The following is a 15,624-nucleotide window of genomic DNA, read 5'->3' as shown; positions in this document are numbered from 1 at the left end:
GAGGTCCTTCTCTCTTCCTTCGTCGACCACTCATCTAACCATGACTCATTTGATTTGGACGCGCGGATGCTAATTAGCATTCTTTGTGTCTGGCTGCAAATATCAGACGAGATATTCGCCGCGAACAAAGATGCAAACAAACAGGAGCTGAGAGGAAGGAGCGAGCACAGATGGAGACGAGCGGAGACTCGCTGCCAAATCCTATCACACTCTCTCCGTCCAAGAGAATCTCACTCGTCTTCTGGAGTCACTGCTGTGAGCATTGTGCTCGTCCATCTGTCCACCAGAATCTGTCTGTCATTCAGCAACCTCCAATATCTACATACAAGTTTTAATGCAGAAATAGAAAAGGAAGCATCTCATCCCAGAACAGATTCAGTCTCATGTTATGACATAAATGCTGCGTTCAAGAGCTGGTGTGGCTCAGAGCTCTTTCCTGGCTCCTCCACGCATCAACTACTTTTCTTTCATTACTCCATCACAAGCAGAGGGGGGCCATTCAAAGTCATCTCCCAAAATATTATAAATATTTTACTAGTCAGGACAATTGAAGCAGTATTTTTCTGGAATAATACTTGTCAGCCATTTCAATGGCAAAAATATTACCTTCCACAGAGTGATGAACAGTTGACGTCTCAGTGCTAAATTTCTTTTCTCTTTTGAAAAACAAAATGTCAGTCGATTCAAATTTTAGACTTGATGAATCACACAGAGTTATCTTGTGATTAATGACACTTTATCTATCAGTTCCAAATGTGAGTTAAAGGTAGACGTTATCAACACCAGTGGCCGATACTCATGCAAACATTTGTTTACTCCAACAACCTAGCACAACTGAAGTGGCTCAACAATGGTAAACTTAAGCACACCACGGAGGGAGAACGCACTCCGAAAGGATGCTCATATTTAGAACGATGAGGATGAATGCTTATGTGACAAGTGAGACCTCAGCAGAGCTGGCACCGTTTCACTATAGTTCAGAGTCAGATGCTGTGTTTTCCGTTCTAAGTTTGTTGTTTTTATTCCGTTCTCAGTTCTGTTCAGTGCCACCGGTGTGCGTGTGCACCTCCAGCCTGCGTCTGCCTCAGTTTCTGTCTTGGACTTCTTGTGGAGTTTACTCCCCGTTTTGGATTATTTGTTCCTTGTGGATCATTGACTACCCTTGTCTGTGTTGGAATAAACTGTGAACTGCGATCGGTGACTCTTTTGAGCTGCCGTTTCTGGACGCATCACATTTAGAGTGGGAACCTTGGCAACTGGCGACTTCCCTGGGGTTGGTCACTGTGGAAATACTCCACATGAGACTCGGTGTCCTCTAGTGGTAACTGAGTTCACGTTGGCAGTAACTTGTCATAAGAAGCATCTGGCATGACTGTAACACTAAACTTGCCATTCAAACCACCGGCCCTCTGTCATCCCCGTCTCTACTGCTCTGCTTCCTGATCCACATTCTACAGAAGGTACAGAGGTCATTCCCCGCTGTCGTGTTGCTCTTCCGAGATGATCAGGTTCAGCAGACAGAATTCATGGAAGCGAGTGCTCAGATAATCCCCATCGTAGTTGTGTACCTGTGTGTAGGCCTGAGTGTAGTGGCTGTAATCCCTGGTGGTGTCGCTGCTGTAAGGTGCTGACGTGGTCGCCGTGTGAGCGAAGGAGCCGGCCGCAGTCTGAGAGATGAGCGGTGCCGCTGAGTTGGTGTATGCCGTGGCACAGGACTGCGAACCCTGAGGTTTGTTCCCCATAGACCCTGAAGCACAAGTCCAAAATATGTGACTTGAAGGTCAACATTTCTGCAATTCAATATGGAAAAATCTAAAATTGAAGGGTCACTTGTGTCAGTGTTACATGAGAGTGTATCAAGTGAAAATTCCTTTCATTCTTTTTCAAATTAAAAGTCAAAATTCTATCCTCAAATGTTCCTAAAATACTACAAATTTAGAGATGATTGGTCATCACAACTGGGATTAAAAGTGCATTTATAAGATTATAATTTCAAAATATATCAAAGTACACTGAAGCAGAATATCTGAGATTAAAATTGAAACTTTTTATTTTTCTCATCTGAGATGAAACATTTGGCGTTCACCTTGCAGGACCACGCCTGGCATCACACTGGCCAGGTTCAGGTACGGGTTAGACGGAAGCCTGACCTCCTTTGGGGGTTCACCCAGCAGTGAGCTCTGACCCACACTCATCTGAAAATAGTAAGACATTTGTTTATTCAACCCCATCCAGTGAGTCCCTTCCTTCACTGGATGTAGAGTAATGTTCCAGCGTTTTCCTCAGTTAAACACCCGTCGCCTCTATTTCAGTCCTCACAGAGACGTGTGACTGGGAGCTCTGCTCCCTGAGGAGGCTCGCACTGTGATTATGCCAGACCTAACCACAGTGCGCCGCCTCATTATGGACAATGATGCGAGCAAGCGCTGATTTAATTTCACAGATCAGATCAGCGGTGGGGAAAAGCAGGAGGCAGAGTGTGAGTGCATCTGTTGCCTCCGAGGCAGGATGAGATGTTCACAAGCCAGAGTGCTCCCTTCATCTCTGTCTGAGCAGCTGGATGTTCCTGTAAAACCCTGAAGGACGACAATGACATCCATCATTCAAAAAAGACCTCCTTCTTACCATGGTGCCCTCCGTGCCATTGTGCAGGCTTGTCGAGGCGTAACCTCCTCCAGGGGCTTTGGGCGCAGGAGGCTCTATACCTGAGCTGCTGATGCTCACTGGGAAGCCGTGTCCCTGCAGGTGGGTCCCTGGAGGGGCGGGCTGCCTGTCGCCAGAGGAGGGCGAGACAGAAGGAAGCGTGCCGCCCTGGTCTGCTGCGGGCCGAGTGTGCAGGAATGGCACCGCGCCTGCTGCACTGTGGGGGGAGACTGATGCAGCATCTTGGCCCAACTCTGGACAAAAGAACCAAGTGTAGAAGGTGGTCAGCACAAGACTGAACCATCGTCTGCCAGTGACGTGTCAATTGACTTGTCTACAATCAGTATGTGACTTGTCTCTGTGCAATCAATGCATTGTCAAGGACTCGTCCAGGATTTGAGAATGACTTGACATGTCAATGACTGATATAGACTTGCACATTCCCTGGAGCTTAGACAGCTCAATGACAAGAGTGTGATTCTTCATACTTTATCATTTGTCTGGTGGACAACTTGTCTAAGTCTGACTGGGTAGAGACTACAGGACATCAATAGCCAATAGACTCATTCATTGACTTGTTAATGAAGCATCTAGAACTAGCACGAAATGACGAGATTGTTTGATCAATGACTAGGGGACCACCACACCTCCACAATTAGTCCATCAAAGCAAATAAAATCCAATATCATCCATCAACAATATGCATTCCTCTAGTAGGAGGGTCCCCGTTTTGGCAGACGAGAACTGTTCCCCTTCAAGGTCACACCCCAACTGGGTTTCTACAGCCAGGTTATGTCCAGAGGTTAGGATTAAGGCTAAATACAAGTTTAGATGATGGCACTTTGTCTGCCTAATCTCTGATCAAATGACCACTGCTTTCCCTGGTATGAAGAGGAAATGACGTCATTCCCGTCATACCACGCAAAACTAGACATGAATCATCATTTAAAGCTGCAATTGGACCGTTCTCGAGCGATCAGTATATTGTCTCCCTACAAATGATTGGTGACTTGTCGATAAGTGATAAGTGAACAATGAATCCACACGGCGACCCCTCTGTCCTGGTGCAGAGTGGGATGAAGACTGGACGAATAGAAGACAGGGGGCGACAAGATAAAGAACAGAAAGCAGCACCAAAGTGACAAAAGTCATTATTAAAAGCATAACGCCAAAAGCTTCAGAGAGCATGACAGGCAGAGCGACCTACAGGAGGGGAAGTTCTCTGCAGGAAATGAAAGGATATTAAAAGAGCAGAGAGAGATGCTTTTAGTGACCGTCGCCTCCTCCGGACAGAGAGGAGTCACTCAGACGTCTGGAGGTGCTCGCTCTAATAGCCGAGGTCGCCTTCACTTCTTCACTCATCATGTTTATTTACAGCCCACTCTTCCATATTTCTCTGAGGCTTAATAATCCGAGTCGACGCCGAGACACACTGACAATCACATATCCAATATCGAAGCTAGGGACATGACAGATTCCTGACACCTGGAACCAGCTCTTTTTAGACTTGCATCAGCAGACTGTGACATGGAGGTTGTGTTTTTAGCTGATGTTAACCTCACAAGGAACTGAGCATTCACAGCAAGCCTCAGTTTGAGACAGAGGCTGTTAAAGGAGAGCAAGTAAAACCTTGCTGATATATAGATCACACACTGCTAACTCACTTTGTTCCTCTTCCTTCCCACTGGTTATCAACTTGTTCTGCCTTTGACCTCATCTGGCCCCTGCTCCGACTGAACCCTGGCAACCAACCTTGTCTTCTGTTCCCTCTAACTAAAGCTGACAGTACAGTGAACAGAGTGAGGACAAGGTGAAAGCTGGACGGGAACATCACTGACCTGTCGGTGAGTCACCCAGCAAGCCTTTCCCGAGCGGCACGACTGCAGGAGGCCGCAGAGATAACGCCTTGTGCATCAGCAGTCGGGATGGGTCTCCGAGCAAACTTGAGACCTGCAGAAAACAGCAGCACAATACTAGCTATAGCACAAAAACAACATGAAGCTGCCCTTCGTTCCTGTTAGACAGCTTGCAAAGCTATTCAAGGAAGGAAACCTGTTCACACTTGTTGCTCCAAATGTGCTCAAGTTGATTAGGAGGTCACCAGGCAAATAGGAAACTTCAAGATAAAACATACTGGACCACATGAACAAGAGACTTACGCTGCTGACGCGTTTGTCTTTGAGGTGCAGCAGCTGCTGCTGGGCTAGTTGCATGTGCAGCAGGTTCTGCAGCACCAGGCCGTTACCCAGCATCGCACTCTGCAACGTCAAGACACCGCTGTTAGCAAACAACGGCGATCACCAAAGTAGGGCGGTGGCTGGCCACCAACCTGGTGGGCCTTTCCCAGTGTCAGCAGGGCAGCGGTGAGCGGCGGCCTGAGGAAGGGCAGGCCAGCATGACGGCCGTATTTACCTGAAGAAACACAGTGATGTTCGTAACAGATGACTACTATTCCAAGGTCAAACATATGTTTAGAAGAACCTCAAGTACAAACAAAATATGACCAAAGTAAGCTCGTGCTGAAGCTGGACATCTTTCATACCAAGTCTGACAGAGCGGAACTTGAGTGAATCAGGTTCAGAGCTGCTTAATTTCATCAAGCTCCTAATTTTAGAATTGCGAGCACTGGTCTTAAAGAGAGCGCCCCCTCTTCACACCACGGATGCCATCACTCTGATGAACAATTAATCACAGAAGGAGGTTGTCACCCCAAAGCTCACCTCCTCTCTTCCCGGCATAGTACGGTCTCATGAGGATCTGCAGGGCCGCCGGGTTGGTCATGCTGGTCAACAACTGGGCCAGGTTCGGTTCTGGCAGCAGCCCTTTCCTGTTGCTGAGAATCTGAGCGACAAAGGAAACCTATGAAAACTCCCAGATGACATCCTGCTGTAACAACTGCAGCGGTTTACACCGACTGGCTGAGGCTGCCGCATCCCAGAGCACCGTCAAGTCTGTGGAGCACAAGTCCAACGGAAGGCCCCGGGGACAAATCTGACCCCTCATATCATTTTATGAGGAACTGGAGCACAAAGAGATTCGATAGTGATTTTTGGTGGATCCAATAGCAGCCTCAGTTTCAAGACCTCATGCTAAAGGTCTTATCTTGGTTGAGACAAACCTGGGGAGGCCAGATTTTAATTCATGAACCTGGTACCTCGGTTCTCGACCACAATCCGTTCCAGAAGGCTGTTTCGAGAAGCAATTTGTTCGAAATCTGAATCGACTTTTCCCATTGCAGTGAATGGAAAAAGAAATAATGCATTCCAGGCCTTAAAATAGTCTTTTGTAGGAGTGAATGTAGAGTGTCTACTGCAGGTGCGCTGTTCGTCTATGTGTGTGGCCGCTGCATGTGGGAGGGGTTGCCGAGTGAGTGACGTCTCTCCAGAAGTGAAGAGGTGTCTGGTGCGTGTCCAGCTCTGAATGGTGCGCTTCTGTGCAGTTTGGCTGTGACAAAGTCATAAACCAAGTAGCGCTCTGTCCGAGACTCGCTCCAGCCTCTGAGGTGTGGAGAGCGAGCACCTCCCCTGACACTCTACCACGGTCCGGTGTGGAGACAGGAAAGGTTTTACACCTCAATATGAAGAAAAAACAGTCAGTAAATGTAGCTAACGGGACACGTCTGCATACAGAGGCTGCGTCATACACAATAACAAAGCGCGTCGTGGGTCAGCTGATCGGTCCGCGCACGTGATGGTTTTTCCGGCTTTTTTCGGGGCGTTTGAGTTCTGGATTTTCGTTCGAAATCAGAAGCAAAAAATTTGCGAAATATTTGTTCGAACTCCGATTTGTTCGAATTCTGGGACGTTCGAAAACCGAGGTACCACTGCACTTTATTCTGAGAGCATCGACTCAGCTTGTGGTGAAACTTTAAAGAAATCAGTCATTTGCTTTACCACCTTGTTGCGTGTGTTCTTGAACATGAGAGTTCTTTTATATGAGAACATTTCAGCTCTTGATCTGTCAAGGGCTTGGGTCATGGCGCCTCACCACTCATGAATTATTTTGAAAAAGTCAGTTTGCTCTTGGTCGTGCCATTCCAGGTCTTGGTCTTGACTTACACTACCTTAAGTGGTCTTGATTCTAACACTGATACCATAGGTGAAAAAGGATATCACGTTCTGTTGCGATTCCTGCTTCCAGTAATGAATGAATGACGGAGTTTCTTGAGCCTGCGACTGTGCTGAACATTTGAGCCCCTGTGCGACTGACTCTGACACACCTCCTGTACGAATTCAAACTGCAGCTTTATGACAGAGGAACCTGTACACCTGTAGCCAACATATGAGCATCATGTCACTGAACTGCAGCTTCCAACTCTGCTGGGATGTTTTCTGACCACAGGAAGGCACGCTCACAAATCAGAACTCACGGTGTCATTACTTGTGGGAAATGGATGAGGAAGGACACAAATGAAATCCTATTGAATTAGACGGGGACAAATCAAATAGTGCGCCTGTGGTGCCAGCAGATCTTGGCCAGGCCTGACAGTCCTGTCTCAGCACCGGCTGCTTGGCACTCAGACCTGGAGGTCTGGAACAACTTTAGCAGGATGCTGATGTTTCCTTCTCGACGAGCCGGGAGCGGCAGAAGACTTGAGCTCAAGTCAACCATGTTTCCTGGCTGTCTCGCTTTAACGGGAGAGTGCTGTTGACGAGCGCGCCCGCGGCGTGTCAGCAAGTCCGGTGTACGATAGCTACATATGTGTGGCAGCTACAACCACTGTGTGCGGTACAAGGCCGGTCGTCTTAGACAGCGGAAGTATAAAAGAAGGAGAGCGTTTCATTTTCTCTACAGCTGGTAAAACTGTCAGCATGAATCAGACTCTTTGGCTACTGGCGCAATGATCTCGGCACACACCCACGCACTGACGCGCTCACATGCCAGGGAGGCGAGGAATCTGCGAAGAAATGAAGGCGAGAAGAGAGGAGGACAGAGGAGGCAGCCATCTGGTCCTCACACAGGAGGACAGAGAAAAGAGTGCCTGGGAGGAGAACTGCAACCAGGAGTTGATCTCGTTTTGTTTGTTGCTTTCACCTGTTGCCTACGTCGATGAGAACATTCCAACTGTAGCCTCGAGGTGCAGATGCAACCCTGCAGTTCTTTTTTCACCCGATCAATCGTCTGCAACCAAACAACACATTTCCAGTATCTCAGCCAATCACAGACTTTGACTGCAACCTCAAAACAAAAGCTATCAACTTGGCAACCGCGAACAAATCATGGCCCTTTTGGTGGAGTTACCTTAGGTCATATGTGTGATGAGTATTTTTAGGGAAAAATAGGACACTCACATCGAGCAGAGTTGATCAGTGCAACAGTGACCCTTGGCTTGTTTAAACGCAGAGAGCACTTGCTTCTTCATTATCAAGGCGTTAAACCAAGTCCAGATATGAAGCTTCTGCTTCTCATCTATTTTTCATGGTTTTATGTCAGTGCACCAGTAGGAACAGACACAGGTAATGGAGCATGATACAGCTGTTATCAACTTCACCTGAGCTTCCTCTCTGGCAGCTGGGATTTGTGCCAGGCACTGTAGTGATCAGCGGCTGATGAACTGACACTGTCGCAAACACATTTCTTTGGAAACTCAAAAACACTGTTTTGAGTTAACTGAGGGTGAAAATTTGAATAATCTTTTGGGCCAAAGTTTGTGATCACAACGGTTATTCAAGCTTGTCACAGCATTGGGTTGAGGATGAGCTCCGAGAAGGATGTCACGACCAATAAGATGGTGCGTCTAACCCTCAAACGTGAGCGTATGGGTACCAGGATAGGTGTACAGGCTCTGAGACGACAGATGTTTTGGTAGCCAGGACAACCACACAAATGGGGAAAGTTTGCTGTGGTATGCATACTAGGTGACAACTGTGCTGTGGTGGAAGTGTGTTGAAGACGGAGAGCAGGGGAGGACGTTCACGGACACATGAGGACTAGTCCTCTAGCAAAGAGCTGCGAGGCAGAGGGCATCATGGGTTTGCAAATTCACTCAGTATATAACTGTTGCTCCTGTGGGAGTTGTTCCCTTCTCTCCTCTTCTCACTTCCATAACCAAGCAGGTTCTTCAAATCTCAGATGAGGTGGAACAGTCTGATGCAGTTTTCATCCATTGATTGTCCGATTACCTTACACTCGCGGAACCGTGGAGTTCGAGTGTGGAAATAAGTGCTTTGCTCTTTCCACTGCAGATTGAAAGTGTATTCGTGTTTACAGCGATCGTGAGAGTTTCCACGCAGAAAGCCTGTCCCGCTGTGTTTTCAGTTGAGGTTGACGAAGGTTTCCTCCCGTACAGCAGGGGACGGTGGAGGAGTCTAATCACACTCCACAGCAACAATTACCACGTCGGAGGCTCCACGTGGGGGACGACACCAGTCGTCACATGTTTGAGGCACAAATATGTATTGAGGTCTTCCAGGATGATTCCAGGCGCATCTACATAAGACTAAAATGAAACGTGTCTGGAGGAGGCAGGACTTGTGCTCAGTCTCAGACTGGATCTACCTGAGCGGACATGTTAGCTTCTCCACCAGTAAGTATTTTACTAGCCCCGGGCCAATTCCTACTGCAGCTTTGTGCAGTCTCCCAATTCACTGGTTGATTTTCACTCTCACCTGTGGTGATGAGCTTTGGGTAAAGACTTGAGTTATAAGCAGTAGAAAGGAGTTTTCTATGCAGGGTGTCATGAGAAGCTCAGACATCTGGGAGAGACTCAAAGTAGGTGCTTATCCACTTCAAGAGAAGCCATTTGAGGCTGTCTCCTGTGCACGTCCTCGGCGAGGAGTTCAAGGAGTCAGACGCAGGACACACTTGAGAGATTCTACCGGCAGCTAACCTCTTTATCCCCACACATGGAGGAGGTGTCACCAGAGAGGGTCGTCTGAGGCCTATTAACCCAACTCAACTCTTTTCTTTGGATAAGAGGTTGAAAATGAATGAGCCATACTTCATGCTCAACTTCACACACAAGGTTAAGGGTCTAATTTCTCCCATTGAAATAGAACTTTGACAGCAATTTGACTGACATCTACTTCTGGTCTCATGGGTTCTTCTTTTATTCAGAAACTGATCACCTGACACGACTATTGAATCTCTTTGGTTAAATAATGTTCATGAACATGACGGTCATAATAATCATAATAATAAAAAAAACAAATAACCAAAAAAAGCCCTAAGATTAGAAAATGTTTTATGAAGATTACTGATAAATGAATCCAAAAAACATAAAGCTCAGTCATCCATTTAGAATTGAAGATTAAAGTAAAGTAACATTTACGTGATACTTAAATACACAAATAAAATATTTCAACAGCACAATATGACAAAATGTTTACTTATCAAACACGGCACTCTGCATCTGTGGTTATTTACAGGGCTGGCCATGAAAGAGGGCAGATGGATGCCAGATGTCGCAGGTTGTTGCGACGACGTGCTACAATAAAGCCCGAGCATCTGTGCCGGGGATGCAGGCGTTTCTCACTCACCATGCCCTGGGCAGCGATGAGAGCAGCCAGGGTGCTCCTCCCTGAAGTTCCCGGGGTACAGAGAGACAGACGGACTTCCTGACCTCCCACTAGAGTTCGGTCCATCTCCGTCAGGACCGCCTCAGCTTGCTCGGCGCTCTCATACTCAACGACACCGAAACCTCGCACCGGGCTGCCTTCATCCTGAGCCAGCTGGAGGGGACACAGGGCAGAGCATTAATTCAAAGACTGCAGTCCAAAGATATTTTTGTTGTGACAACTCAGAGGTCCTAAAGGGGTTTGCAACATTTAAGTGAAGACAAGTCTGTTTGTGAGATGTTACCAAGTGTTGCACAAGATGTTAGTGATGATGAAGTAAAAGCAGAAGCAAATTTCAAATGTTGAACCCCATCAACGGGCTGCATTCGCTTTATGAAACGGTGTTGGTTCCCACCACATCAGATTTTTGACAAAGAATTCTCTGTTTCTTCAGGATGAGATCAGCAATGTCCAAATATAACTTCATATTTAGACCCATGGAGCAGTCACTCCGCTCACAAGGAGAGGAGAGGCAGAGAACATTTTGGACGAAGAATGTTAGATATGGAAGGACCGAGCTTAAGTAGAACACAGCCACTGAGATTCATGGATGATGAAAGGGGAACATTCAGGGGATAGGTGTGAATAGGAAAGATGACCAAGATGTTAATGTGGAAGAGACCAGCAAAGAAGAGAGACGTTCCACAGCTGCTGCAGTGAAATCACCATGTCTCTCTACGGTGCCTTCTCACACGACATGTTTCTTCAACTATAAGATTATTTTTGTGAGAAGAAAAAACAACAAAAATTATAATTAAATAATAATTACAAAATAATAATAATATAGAAACAGTTATCCCACAATGTAGTGATATGCTCTATGTCATAAAAAATGCGGTAATATTTCACATTTTAAATAGAAATCTCAACGGCAAGTCAAATCACAAAAACGAAAATGTGTTAACAGAAAAAGAAATACACCCTATTTTAAGCAAAACTTCACAACTGTGATGGTTATATTCAGAATTTCATCAAGGATCAAGTGAGTGCATAGAAGTAGTTTAACATTATCTGTCACCAAATGAAACTACAAGAGCATCACATGAAAAGTCTCATCTAGTAGTTTCTGATAAAACTGTTGACACGTGCAATGGTGCCTTTCACCATCAGCACAATCTGCCTCTGAGCGTCTCCATCCGTCCTCTCTCCTTCAATGTACACTCATCTCTCCGAGCAGCCAACGGATGCATGGAAGGCAAATGGATGTGTGGAGGAGTGGGTCGATAGGCTATTATCATCAGCGTGCATTAAGTAAACTGTATGGAAATGACCCGACTGCTCCAGAGATGGATGGAGCCAAGTGAAAGAGGAGAAACATCTGTGAGTCTGACTGATGAGGGGGAGGAAATCAGAGCATAAAAACTTGAGATGATTACTTTTGGAACTGGGGAAGTAATGAATGTGTGTGTGTGGGGGGGGGGGTGTCTGGGGGGACATGCGCATCTTAAAGTGCTGGCATGTCTTGCAGCTTCATTTCTATTTGAAAAAAAATCTGACTTACAAATGAAAATGTTTTAACACCAACTAGAACTGTTTGGATTCAGGAACGTGTTCAGTGAGGGTCAGGGGTCGACGGTTGTTGACAAACACATGCAGAAACCTTTCACCTATCACCTTTATCGATAGCAGGTAAGATGACGCAGCACGACACTGGTGACACACAAGAGGACCGACATTACATTTGGCCATAGATGCTGCTGGAAAGTGTGAGGGACGTGAATGAAGCCTTGGTTGTTGGAATGCGAGCACAGCGAAACCCTGTGAACCCAGTCACTTAAGTTCACTATCAACGTCTGACCCTGAAGTGGTCTTCTCTGGCTGTGAACTGCTGACTGAGGCTCTCAGGACAGGCGGTGTCACTCTGTGTTTGTAAGCGTGTGACTTTAGATGGTGCTGTCTGAGCCGAGTGATGAGGTCACGACCTGCCAGCCCCGTCTGAACGTCCCGTGACCTTCCTCAGAGATGAGCTCAAGTTGAACTGGAACAGGAATATCAGATCAAAGTACCACCACCACGACCACTCAAGGGTCCTGGACTTGGCTGCAATTATGTTAATTTCTTCAATGTTGTACCGTCTATATTCACCAAACATTCCTTTTCTCCATTTTTTTCCCATTTGGGTCGCAGGGGGAGTCAACGAAGACTTCCATCTCCACAAAACCTCCTCCAGCTCTTCTGGGAGAGCACCAACGACCGACAGGTCACCTGCCAAACATGGTCTCAAGTGAATCACAAGTGAATGTCTGAGCCTTTTGAGACTGAAGACACAATATCAAACAAACCCTTTTCCTGTCCCATACTCCATCCTTCCTTAACCTGTGAACAAGACCTTAAGATAGTAGGAGAAGGAGCTCCAAACTGGGACCAGACATTACACCATGGTCCAAGTGGAGGTTGACCTTTTTCTATTGTCAATGTTTAGTGAGTCATAAATGTTTTTCTTTTCTGTTGTTTTTTCTCTTTTGTGGTCTGCTTTTGATCATTTCATTTGGGATGTACAGTAGCAAGAAGGGGGTCGTCTGTCTGACTGAAGGTAGATTTTGTTAGGGATGAATTTAGGGATGCAAACAAAATCGGTCAGTGAAAACTTTTTGATGAAAACAGGCGACTTTTAGCACCATATCAACACTCATTACCTTGCACGTATTATATGCTGGATTTTCATTTGACGTCCCTTCATGGATCTGGACCTATCGTTCAGTCTTCAACCTCTTGGCCAGCATGGTGTCTTTATGCTGCCACTATTGCAGTCTACAGGTCAGGTTTTATCCCAATGGTCATTTCAGTGTTTGAGTGACTGTTTATTTTTTTTTCTGTATTTTTTAATGGTCAATTTTTAATGGCTCTGATGATGACTGGTTACATTTTCTTTCATCATTTCCCATTGGGGGCTTCCACAGCCTTAGCCAATCTTGATCATCCTCACTAGTCCAAGTAGCTTCTTCATGTCCTCGTTCCGCCCTCCATGAACCACACCAGTTGTCTTCCTCTTCTTCTATCTCCAACATTCTTGGACCAACACTGTCTCTTCTCTCCACATGTCCACAACATCTGGCTTCCCTAACTTCTCCACATGAGCTGTCACTGTGAAATGTCTCTGTTCTTCATGCTATTCAGGATCAAATATTTGCAACGTGTCATGGGTCCCCGCGTGGCGTCTTCACTGGCATGTCCTTGCTGAGCTGTTCCTCCCGTCAGTGAACAACATTCTGCCATATATGTTGTTGGCCACCATCCAGTCACAGGTTGGGTGAGTCAAACATAGGTGTCGTAAGCATTTTTATAGGATTAAACATGCCTCATATAAGTAATGGTGTTTCTGATTATGAGACTCGGTGTTCACTGGAGTCGATAGCTAAAAGTTTGCTAGCTGTCTTAAGTGGTTCATCGAGGTTCAGGGGTTCCACTGGAACAGTGCCACATCATGCAACTTCAGTTTTAAGATCAGCAGTCTCTATCTCTTGTTCTGTTCTGCAGCCGCTCTACCTTGACTCCCAGCTCCAGGTAAAATGTCTCCAGTTCTGATCGGACACTCATTTGACATCCCCACTATTGTCTCCGCCTGGTTCTTCTCTCTAATACAGTTGACATTTCTAAATGTTCTGCTGCCCAAAGGGCTCCTTCGTGGGCAGCAGATCTACAGTCAAGCCCCAGGCCACTGGTTAGAAGCACTGTGAACAAAGAGAAAGTGACAGCAAGCCTGTGCAGTGAGTGCAGTTTACGTTAGCCCAAACTAACCCAATAAAATGGAGTCATCGCCCATTAATAATCAACTTAGGAAAAAATGCCTTGCAGGGTCGACAAGCTGCGACCGTAAGTCAGCTCCAGCGTGGAAAGGTACGCATGAGATCATAACTTACAGGAAGCAGCCGCGATATCATCTCAGTAAGTCACATGTCCAGCTCTGCAGCGGCTCTCTCTCTTGTTCACAAATTATGCCATTAAAATACGCTACTAGGAATGTAATAATGGCATCAGTAAGAATAGATTTAAAACGTTCTTGAATATCTACTGCAGCCTGGTCAGTGAAACACGTTAGTGCCGCCGCTGCTGAAATGGTCGTAAGTGTTGCTGTGCGTTGTCATAGCTGCCACTGCTGTACCACAGCTTAACTGTTTTGATCTTACTGTAAATCCACTTGTTAGAGCAGCCAGTGGATTGCATTTTTTTATTGCTTGAGTTTCTCCAGTTGCTGTTCAAAATGGCAGCCAGTGTTTTTGCTGTTACAGTTGTACATATAGACGTAGCAGGTGCGCTCATTTTACCATGACTACACAGCCTCATGTTGCACCACAATTACAGTATTAGAAACTAGAGTATTTCTCATGACAAAAATGATGTCCATTAGGAGACTATATATATATATATATATATCTCAGACTATAGTGGCGTAAAGAGGACAAAAAGCAAGCCTCATGATGGATTAATATACTTTATCAGGTTGAGAAAGGAGAGATACTTTCAAAAGTTTCTTCAGTTCTTTAATATCCAGCACCTTCAAATGTGTAATTTAACTAGCTAGAGTTGTGTCAGCTCACTTTATACATGTGAAGATTAACCATGGCCTATCTATTCACTTAAACATGTATTTAACAACTCAAACAGGGACAGATGCAACGGAAATGTTTTTTACTTTTTTAAACTGAATTGATATATTCTCTTGTCCTCAACAACAGTGATGTAGACTGCTAATTTCTCCACTAATATTCATAAGCATTTAAACATGAAAACATAGACAGGTACGATGAAACTCAACAATCGGCTTGTGAGCATATATTTTCCACGCAACTGCCGGCACAAAACTACTGCAGACTTCAGGATAAAGTCGGCTCAGCTGTGCCGACGTCAATTCATTGGTAGTTTTTTGTGTCACTGTTATGAGAAGAGAAAGCCGGAATTTGGGTGGCGAGCAAGTGTAACGTGTTGTCATGTTCTGTATTCACCTGCAGGTCATTACTTTATGCAGTACACAGACAGTTTAGGGTAGCGTGCTAGTTTAATATTTTTCTACTATCAAATAGTGTCAGCCTACTACACCTCACGGGACTGGAGGGATCTTTATATCTGACATTACTTTGTTCTAGAACATACGTTAGACTGACTGGAGTTGTTTTATCTGGTCAGCTTTTTATAAACACCTCTTTCTCTGGCAGACCAAGGTCAACTTGGGCATATCGCTCCTTATTCATGAATCATGCTCGGACCTATTCATGCAGACATGCAAACTGCACTTTCGTAGTGCTATAGATGTGAAAATGATTTTCACATTCTTGGGTTACCACATAATTTGAGTCTAATGCATGATGTCTAGAAGTATTTACTGTTGGGTGAAAACCCTGTGAGCCAAAATCCATCCATGTATATTGGTAATTATTGATGAAAAGAGTAGAACTACATGAATACCGTGGTGAACACGTGATTTTAC

The 15,624-nt window shown here is 45.6% G+C and overlaps 1 protein-coding gene across 1 annotated transcript in view; it reads right to left on the bottom strand.

Annotated features, from left to right (window-relative positions):
- raver2 (ribonucleoprotein, PTB-binding 2) overlaps positions 1 to 15,624 on the bottom strand; it is a 51,714-nt gene that overhangs the window by 4,136 nt on the left and 31,954 nt on the right. Inside the window, exons 6-13 of the mRNA XM_053858045.1 lie at positions 10,122 to 10,313; positions 5,364 to 5,484; positions 4,973 to 5,055; positions 4,803 to 4,901; positions 4,482 to 4,593; positions 2,626 to 2,897; positions 2,087 to 2,195; positions 1,569 to 1,747 (exon numbers count right to left, since the gene is read on the bottom strand). Of these exons, the coding sequence (XP_053714020.1) occupies positions 1,569 to 1,747; positions 2,087 to 2,195; positions 2,626 to 2,897; positions 4,482 to 4,593; positions 4,803 to 4,901; positions 4,973 to 5,055; positions 5,364 to 5,484; positions 10,122 to 10,313 (1,167 nt within the window). The remainder of the gene's footprint in view (positions 1 to 1,568; positions 1,748 to 2,086; positions 2,196 to 2,625; positions 2,898 to 4,481; positions 4,594 to 4,802; positions 4,902 to 4,972; positions 5,056 to 5,363; positions 5,485 to 10,121; positions 10,314 to 15,624) is intronic.

The sequence above is a fragment of the Synchiropus splendidus genome, chromosome 1 (genome assembly GCF_027744825.2).
Source record: "Synchiropus splendidus isolate RoL2022-P1 chromosome 1, RoL_Sspl_1.0, whole genome shotgun sequence".
NCBI classification, from domain to species: Eukaryota; Metazoa; Chordata; class Actinopteri; order Syngnathiformes; family Callionymidae; genus Synchiropus; species Synchiropus splendidus.
This window is presented reverse-complemented; position numbering and strand designations above follow the sequence as displayed.